This window comes from Asparagus officinalis, chromosome 2, assembly GCF_001876935.1.
Source record: "Asparagus officinalis chromosome 2, Aspof.V1, whole genome shotgun sequence".
NCBI lineage: Eukaryota > Viridiplantae > Streptophyta > Magnoliopsida > Asparagales > Asparagaceae > Asparagus > Asparagus officinalis.
This window is the reverse complement of record NC_033795.1, coordinates 3,618,846-3,629,035: the sequence shown is the minus strand read 5'-3', so window position 1 is coordinate 3,629,035 and position 10,190 is coordinate 3,618,846. Positions and strand designations below refer to the sequence as shown.

The following is a 10,190-nucleotide window of genomic DNA, read 5'->3' as shown; positions in this document are numbered from 1 at the left end:
GCAAGGTCGACGATGATGGCACTTGCACGACGCATGGGATGGATAGGCTTCGGTGGGGGAGCTGGGTGCCGGCCAGGAACTGAGATGGGTGCGGCTCCAGGCCATCGGTACCGGTGCATGGTGAGTGGTTGGTGTTGGTGACCGGTGGTGGTGACGATGGTGGCGGTGGCTCGTCTTCAGTAAGTCGTCGAATATCGACCAATAAGCAAAGGTTTTTCCCAGACAAAGGAACAAGACTACGACAGAAACTCGAAGAATATTAGACGAGGAGGCCATGTTGTTTTGGTTCAGAGTTAATTTCAGGGGGTCATGGCTTATTAATTTATAGGCCAACGTCATATGAACCCTTTGAGAACTCATGGTCAATTACAACTCCTAATCCTAGTGTTTCTGTAATTGACTTCCAAGTTTTCAGAGTTCTCTACGGTAAAGACTGCAAGGAGTCCTTTTCCCAATCAAAGTCGTTTATTGTACAGACAGCAAGGAGTTCTTCAGAGTTCTCTACGTGATGAAAAGATGTTTAGAGATAATGATTATATGGAAGTAACAGTCCTCGTGTCATTGCAAAGCATTGCTTTGGATGTAACTTCCATATATGGGACAAATTTTCAAAACAGCAAGATATGATTAGTCCACTGATCCAAACATTATGGAAAGTCAATCATTGGATTTGTGTTTTAATTTGTGTTAAATTAAGATGGTGTATTTGTGTTTTAATTTGTGTTAAATGTCAGGATCCTTTGGACTATGGAAAGTCAATCATTGGATTCATACACCGCAACGAAAACTTAGGATTAAAACATTAATCCAAAAAGAGGCCAAATTAACTGGCAAACTCAGTTTATTTAAACCAATTTACCTCCTGCTAGTAAATAGTTCAAACAAGAAAATTTTATCATAAAAATTCACAACAAATTGCGAAAAGAAGACTCCTAAAGCAGCAGCAGCTGACCGAAACATCAAAACTGCACAGTTTAACCAACTGCACACGCTGTATATGTACACAAAATTAAACATCTTCTGCTCATGAACTTGAAGCAGATTCGAGCCATGTCGACACATTTTTACCGATCTTTCATCACATATTCACCCTGAAAAAAGAAGTATGTGCATCCTCCAAAAAAAAACAAACTGTTCACTGCTGAAGCTGGTCATTATGCTCAGACTTCTCCATTGCTTTCTTTGCAAGCTCATACCCAGCAAAGTTCATAGCTCCAAGAGGAGCAATCCAGAAGAAGCGAGGAACTGCTCCTTTAAAGAGGCCTAGCGGACCCTCTTGTCGAAGGATTGTAAAGGCTACCATTTGCATTGAAACTGGAAGTCCTTGTGGAGCAGTCATCATTCTTGTTTTCATCACATCGAACGGGGTTGTGACAACAGCTGCAAGACCACCCGAGAGAGCTCCTACAGCGATTGTTTCCCAAGGTTCTAGCTCGCGGTTGAGAAGGCTCTGGACACCCTAAAACAATAATTGAAATTTTTTATCAAATTACATTTTGTATTCATGTAGCATTTATCTAAGTAAAGAAATCTCTTGTTGCTCATCGATCATGGGAGGAGGCAATTCCCTTTATTTAGGCAAATATTGTATGATAGAAAGCCTAGGAAAGGATAAGTATAATTAGAAAGGAAAACAATAATAAATTAAAGCGTTTAAATACTATAATTTAAAACACATTCTAATAAGGCACATGGAAGTAATGAATTTTCAAGTACAAAGGTCAAAGACGTGATCTTTCTCACTCTGTAATTCCAATATAAAAAAATCCTTCAAAAACATGCGCAGACAAGTTCCAAAGAGGGGGAAAAGATTTAAAACAAGAAAAATAAATATATAATAATAAAACATCAGGAAGGTGCAATTTATTTGAAATTTCAAACATTCTTTCAGCAATAATGGAATAATAATTAAAGTAGATATACTTTTGTCATAAAAACTTTAAAAAAAATTAATTACAACTTTGATAAGATGGAAGTCGCCATCACATAAAATAATTTCATTAAAGAACTGCATGCACATGTAATACCTTCATGCTCAGGCAAACATGTTGTGGGAAGGTGTAAATTGCAAATACACAAGGTGCAACAAAATAACAGGGCATAAATATGTGCAGATCTATGCTTGCTCGGATATTAGTTTTACACATGTATCTGGACAGTGTACGACAAGGTTAATTACTTAATTATATGAAGTTTTTCTGTATTTCAGTATATCACATAAATGCGTTGAGAGAATCCTTTCCCTCATATTTGGATTTGCTTTTGATTTACATCGTGTAACCTTCAAGAAACTTTGGTCCTTATAGGCGCTTCTTGCGGGGTCCACAAGGGAATAAGTTTTCGTGGAGAAATACTGATATTGACAAGTATAAATAGATCAGACCAAGAGTAGACCAGGCTACAGTTATTCTAATAGGTCGTCATATGGCATGCCAGTGATGATGGAAATGGCGCCTCTGCTACAATGGAGTTTGACGCAGTGTCGATGATGGAAATGACGTCTTCGATGTCAATGGTCTAGGAGGTAGCCTCGGCAACGGAGATGGCGCCTTCCACGGCAATGGAGTAGTAGGCAACATCGACAACGAGAATGGAACAATGGACTGTGATGGAGCGGGATGCAACGCCGAGTATGGGGATCACTTCGGATGGCGATGGCAAAAAAAAAAAGGAAAGCACATCTACACATCCTTTCTTTTCCCCACTCTCTAAGAGCTCCCAACTGCAGTGGCTTAAGATATTTAGGTAGCTTACCATATAACTCATATTTTGTTGCAAAAGCATTTAGATGCCTGACAGTTATAACTCATGGATGTCGATTGGTTACGAATAATGTGTGAATCGTGTCTAATAATGTTCCCTCTCCCCTTGTCTTGTCTTCTATTCTCTTCTCTATGCTGCATGTTCCTTTTCTAAATTTTTCCCTTCTTGCGCACCGTGAGTGAAGAACGTCCATTTCCCCCTTACTGAAATCTAAGCATTGTTTTAAAAAGCGGCCTGGGTACCCGCCTAGGTGACCGCTTAAACCAAAGCAGTACCTAGGCCGCCCATCTTAAGTCTTGAGGGGCACCTAGGGGAGAACGGGGTGCTTACGCGGACTATACGATATATTGCTCATTTATACATAGTAATGGTTAAAGAGAGTCAGCCAGGTTCAAATATACCGGAGAACAAAACTCTTATGTCCAAATCTAAACAGTCAGGATATGATTTGAAACTATGAAAACGATACTTCCTCTTTCGATGTTAAGAACGTCTATGTGCCACTTAAACATCAACCTAGGTGCCTGGAAGCTAGGTCTGATGCCTAGAAACGCTTAGCGCTTTAAATAACATCGAATCTAAGAGCTTCAACCATATTGCATTCCATAAAAACCTAAGGCTCACCCATGCCTGGTTCTGTACTAGCACACATTTTTCTAAGAAAATACTGAAAATACTTGCTGTTTCCATTTCTTTTACTAGGACCCCTCCCTAATACTTATCGCCCTATGCTTACATCATGCGGCATAAGGCCCTCTTTCCACTGATTGTTTTCAGAATATGCAAATCTCACATTTGTACATAAGTTTTTTAAAGAAAAAGGAGGTCAAGTATCAAAACCCAGAACTGCAAGGGCCTGAATTCTTGCCAAGACCATCTGTATTGCTTCAGAGTTCAAATACAATAGAACCTACCTTTTTCGATTCTGCATATAGACACATGCCGGCAACATAGAATGGAACCTCTCGGCAAAGTGTGGCACCGGTGCCACGAAAGAAACCCTTTAAGCCATCCTGCCGCAGAGTCCCCACAATAGCCTCTCCTACATTGTCAAAAATGCCTGCCTGTAATCGTTGCTTCAGGACCTCGCACGGAATTCGGACTGCTGTTCCAAGGATTGTGCTGCAGAAGGATGCCATAGATTGCACCTACATAAGAACTTATATTTCTCATTTTTTTGTATCTACTAGTAATTTTGAATGATCAGAAAGGAACAAAATAACAGTGATAAATTTCCACATATAAAGAAACTGAAAAGAGTAGGACTACGAAGTTTGTCTCAATTCCTAAAATAATTAAAGCCTCACAACCATGAATTGTACCAGTTTCTCATTTTATAATTTTAACGGAGAATTAAATAAAGATGCATATATCTACTGTTAAGATTTTAAATATTTTAAATGAAGTGTAGAAAACAACTATCAGAATGTAGAATTTTCAGAACATTAAAAGAGGAAATTAACAAAGCATCATCTATGTAATTCACTTAAGTAAACTTCATAGCCTACTTTTATGACCAAGCTTGCTTGCTTGCATGATATTAAGATAAGTAAACCATAGTTTATAATTCCAACTTACATAAAAGACAAGGCATAGATATAAAACAAACAGGTTAGTTCAATTACCTGAAGCTCCGGAAGCGTTGGAGCAACATTTATAAGAACAAGCTTGCTTGCTTCAAAGATGCCAGTACGTAATCCATGGCTGTCAATGAAAATAAGAATCATGCAGATTGATTAAGCAGATCAAAGGAACAGCAGTTCGGCACAAGAATACTAACCTAGAAAATTGTCCTAGAATTGCTGGAATAGAACCTCTGTACAAGCCTCTCACCCCAATCTCTGGAAGCTTTGAGATAAGTTCTGGAAATGAAAGTGTTGATGCTTGTACACGTGTCTGATATAGCATGAAACCTTTATCAAGAAGACTACTCGGAACAAAAAATTCCTACAGCTGGACTAGTTGGAACAAAAAAATTCTACAGCTAAATTAGCTTTAAAATGCTATACATCAAAAGTGTACAGAGCACCTAAACAAGTTTCAGCAGCAAAACCCTAGAACTTTTATCTTCCCTCAAGAAACATTAGCATATATATGTAGATCTTAACTGAATTTACACGTTGGACTAGACATAGTAATTTGGTTTCCATCATCTGTGAAGTATCAGCAGTGACAAAAACATCTAAGGTCCAATCAGGCTAATCGAATGTATTGCATGCAATAATGCACTGTAAAAAAATTTAGCTTCAACAGAAAACCAGAGAATAGAAATAACAGCACAAATTTTGGATGCAGAATTTCCAAAAACAAAGTCTAAATTAGCATGTGTTTACTGTTTACATCATCTGACGCTATGTTTTTTAGGAAATTGAAATCCAGCACTCCAATTGATGATGGATTTCTTCTAACTTTGTTAAATATTCTCCTCTGTAATTTTTAAGATTATGGACTAATTACTTAAAACATTCTGCTCACATTCAAAGTTGATATGGTAAAAATATCATTTCCTCAAAGTTGCATGTGCTCTTCCTTGTATATTGATGTCCCTAAATGTTTTCGGATCAATGCAGTTTTTACTGCTGCCTACTTTATTAGTTGGTACCCTATGTCATTTCTTGAAGTAAATCTTCTCACTAAGTTTAGTTTCCTAATACTGTCCATTACCTTTAACGAAATCCCCCATCCCGCAAGTCTTTGTTTGTGTTCTCTGATCATATGTTAGGCGCCGCAAGTAACGAGTTTCAAACACATATTGAGCATGACTTTGTAGGACACTCGTGCAGTGTCAAACTTAGGTCCACAAAATATGACCCTACTTTTTCATTTTTCTTTTCTTTATTTTTTGTGTTCTTTTTCCTTTTCCTTTTTTTCTTGGGTGGGTGGGGGGGGGGGTCGGACCTTTACTGAAACCACTTCATTTATGCCAGGGGTTAATTGAAAAGCAATCTACTCCATCCTTTGATGGAAAATACTGGGAGAATGAGATGTAAAGATTTAGAAGAAAAAACTTAGAATAAGTGCCTACAAAGAAATTATGCAGAGGAGAAAAAGTATGTCTAGACACCCCCCCCCCCATCCAAGCACACACGAAACACACGGGTCACCTGCACGCACGAACACTCACACAAGCACAGTTGCGTATATGAAGATATCTATATGTGGGAACCACTCCCTTTTGATCAAGAAATAAAGTGAGATCATTCACAACAATTAAGTCTCAAAAGTGCTGTCATCAGACAATGATATGACGCTAACTTTTGGACAGTTCAATTCAAGGTCAATATGAAAAGGCTGATGTCCATTAAAGGCTATACATAAAGAAAACTTTAGATAATTAAATTTTTGTGTTTAAACCACTCCCTTTCCATCAAGAAGTAAAGTGAGATCAATGGCAACAATTGTCTCCTTTCTCGTCTGACATGGTTAAATCAAACGCAAAACAAGATCCTAACATAAATAAAAATAATGATTCTGTCATGGACATTGGCCAAAAATCTTAGCAAAACATGATGGGCTCAGTGTTCAATGGGAGTTCAAATGTTACATTGTTAATAAGTATAGTGGGCATGGTTTTTCTTCTGCCCTTTTCCTCTTCCTGCTATGCACTATTTAAGTGCACCAGGTCCAAGTTGTGCTTTATTCTCTTAATATATCCACAGAATGAATGTATGAATTTTGCTTCCACCCAATAATTACTTAAAGAATAAATTAAGTCAATAACGATTTATGATTGGGGGTCAGGAGCTTTTACCTTCATTGAATCTATAGGATGCAATAAAGATGTAGAAAGTGCACTTGCAAGGCCCCCAGCCAAAGCAGATTTCAGAACATTTCCAGCAGATATTTCCACAGGAGGCGGCACAGCCACAACAGTAGCAGCTTCAAACCATACACTCCTGTTTGTTGTTGAAGAGAAGTATCAGGTAACAAAGTTGATTTTTAAATCATTTTAATAGCAAATTTATAGTTCACAGAAGACCTTTATTTGCTGTTAGCATGTGTCTATACGAAATTAACATTGGCATATGAATAAAACTGAGTATTTAAGTCCATAAATTTCTCCAAGATAACATGTATGAACAAAGACACAAAAAAGAATAGAAAACAAACATTATACAATCATTTCATATAGCATGACATAAATCAAGAAGCAACAAATTATATAGAACATATCAGGTGTAAACGAGGACACGAAGACCAAGCAAATCCAACAACATGTGATGGCTGAGGATAATAAATATAAATGACCTTTTGTGGAGTCTTGAAATAAACCTTTAATGTGTTTCTCGAGGTTGGTTTACTGGGCATTAACATTATAAACATCTCCAGTAAGGCCAATATCTCCTAAAAGTTAGCTAGTTCATAGACGAAAGGGCATAATGGTCTTGGAAACCCCCAGATAGCAAAATCACTTGCCTGATGTGGGCTGCATCTCACAATTTGCCATCCACCTGTCTCATATCCTTGACAAATTTACTGACTCTTTAAGCTAATATTTATTATTAATGCCGAAAATAGTCCTTGTCATAGCTATGAGTTAGATTGTATACAATTCACAGAGCAATTTTTATTAGTGTGCATGTCCGTGTATGATTACCAGTAAAGATTGTTAGAATAAACAGTACGCATGAATATCAGTTTTGATATTGGAACTATTAGTCAGGCAGAGTGTATGACCGAAAACTGGCCATTCTATCATTTTATCTCTTTTTTCTCGTTCTTAATCCTCAGTTGATGGCAATAATACTAGATGATATAGAATAAAATTTGACAAGATTTGAAAAAAAGGAATTGGATAAGAAAATGTGAAATAAGCTAAAAGTCAAACAAGTGAAACTAACTACAATAGGAAGCATCAAATAATAAGGCCAAGAATTTGATACAAGTCTCCACTGTTATCTAGTTGAACCAGAAAGATATGCAGACAGTTAGAAGTAAATATTAGACCTGCTCAACTAGTCTAAATTTGTTTTACCGAGGATCATCTTCTAGGCGCTCTGAAGGGAGAAGAAGCATGAAATTGCGGAAATGACTGTAGGAAATAGATTGCCCTGTATTCGCATTTAGATATCGCATCATAGCAACAGCATTATCTTCATTGGCAGGAAGGCCTGCACTTCTGAGAGATGTCAATATTTGATTCTTTTTAAGGGTTCCAGACTTGCTCAAACACAAGGTGGTATAAGCTCGAAGAATGGTCGGTTCCTTTTGCTCCATGAAGGATAAAAATTGCTTCCACCCAATTGATTTTGCAAATAAGTTACTCCTAGTACGGCGCAAAAGATCACGGGCATACTTCCTTGGTAGCTTTCTATTTCTCATTGCAACTTCAAGGTCTTCAAGAGTTACTTGGCCATCACCATCTCTATCCAATTCCTCAAAGAACCTCCGCCCTGCAACATAATTGAAATTTTCAATCATCAAGATAACCAGACTTTTCAGTCATCAACCAAAGTAGGCAGCACATAATACAACTTGAGAAAAAACCCTCTTGCCTTACCGATACATGTCAGTGATGTCACAAATAACCCATAGCCTTTCTCCACATATGCATGGTGCACCATAATTTTGCCTCAACGATATTGACACCCTTTTGATAATATCATGATCACAATTTTCTAGATGAATTTGGAAAATATGCATTTGCAATGTTGCCCTATAAGTTTAGTGATACACATACCAACAAGTGTCTAAAAGTGCATGCAAGCTTATTACTATAGAACTCAAGCACTGAAGTACATAATAAGCAACATAAACACCAAAACAATAAGTAACTTAGAGGGAGACGTCACAAGGATGCCCACATGAATGAACTAACAGAAACATGAAATGACCAACATCATACCTTCACATTCAGTGTACCGAAAGAAATCATGAACAGAGAACAGCTTCTTCTTGTCAGGGTGCTCTGAAGACGAAGATTTCCCCAGCTGAGGAATGAACTCAATCAACTCGGTAAGTGATACGTTGGGCAGAGTAGATTTCCAGTTCTCAACGGTAGACAACGGAATGTTCAATATCCCACCTGCAGACTTCTGCGCTCCACCGACCTCACCTTCTTCTTTATCCTCATTAGAAACCCTAGACCCACCTTCATCGCTAACAGTAGAGGCTGCAGCAGCATCAACCAAATTAGCAGGCGCCCCTCCAACCCTAGCAAACCTAATATTTGCTAGAAGCCCATTGACCTCTGCCTTCTTCCCTTTAATAATCCCTGCAATCAGCTTCCTGTGATCAAACATCTGAAGATTTTGAACCAAATTATTGAGCGCGAGGCACAGCAGCAATTCAAGCGACAATCTTTCCTTATCCCTAGAATCCAATCTCTTAACCTTTTGCCTCTGCTTAGATTTTATGTCATTTTGCTGCAAATTTGGATCCCTGAAGCCTTTCTTCTTCGATTTAAACGGACTAGGAAACGCCTGAACAAAATTATTCACAAAAATCGACCAAGAAACGGCAAAATGCAAGCAATTGGAACAAGACTCGTCTCTTTCCTCTTCATCCTCCTTCACTCCCCGTTTCTTGCTCGAATTGGGGAAAATCGATCCGATCAACGATCTAAAACCTTTCTTCTTCTCATCCGAGGCGTCGATAGCCATCCTCTCCATGGATCCACTGGATCTAGCGAAGAAATCGAAATCCCTCGGCTCGAACCTCGAATCCTTCGACCAATGGGACTCGAGATCTTTAGAGAATCGAATGAATCCTGACTCGAGAGGGGAGATTGCATCTCTTACGGATTGGAGGAAGGATTCCACTGGATCGGCGCGCGAAACCATCGGATGGAAACGAAACCCTAGATGATCGCAGAATTTGAGAGAAAAATAGCATGAAATTGATCGTGAAATAAAAAACCTAAACAGAATCTGAGCTTGAGAGAGAAGAAATGGCGGAGGCGAAGTGGGAGGAGAGAGAAGTAAAGGGTGAGGCCGAGGGTTTTTTTGGGGACCATAGATTTGGACCAGTGAAGGGAACTCAAGGGGCCCACATGATGTTTACCAGGAGAACAAGTTCGGTGGGGCCCAATACCTATTGTGTGCTTTGAGCTTGCCGAATTCCTTCCGTTGGTATTATTATAGTATATTATTTTTTCTGTGGATAACGCAGGATAGAAGATGACGTTACGGAGCGGCGCCACGTAAGAGTGAGGGCAGCAAGGATAAAATACGGTTCGTCCGGAACAAAGACAATATCCGCTGTAAGGTTTAGGACAGCAAACAGACTTTTTAGAGCGGTTGTTCGACACGTATATATATCCATCTTCGTATTTAAGATGCATAGGGTGGTGGTGAACTATCAAATCAAATTGTACATATTTATATTTGTTTAAAGTTATCAAATTTGAACTCCAATTCAAATATTTACATCCCACGTTTCTCGATTTTGAACTTGAATGCCCGATATTTGATCAATATTCATGAATA

General features: G+C 38.5%; 1 protein-coding gene across 1 annotated transcript; it reads right to left on the bottom strand.

The window, feature by feature from the left end:
• Positions 824 to 9,704, bottom strand: LOC109829962 (mitochondrial substrate carrier family protein C). Its single transcript, XM_020397071.1, has 7 exons — positions 8,609 to 9,704; positions 7,739 to 8,156; positions 6,515 to 6,659; positions 4,544 to 4,659; positions 4,389 to 4,467; positions 3,678 to 3,911; positions 824 to 1,459 (listed from the first exon to the last, which is right to left on the bottom strand). The coding sequence occupies exons 1-7, from the start codon at positions 9,543 to 9,545 to the stop codon at positions 1,136 to 1,138; spliced, it is 2,253 nt and encodes a 750-aa protein (XP_020252660.1). The 5' UTR covers positions 9,546 to 9,704; the 3' UTR covers positions 824 to 1,135.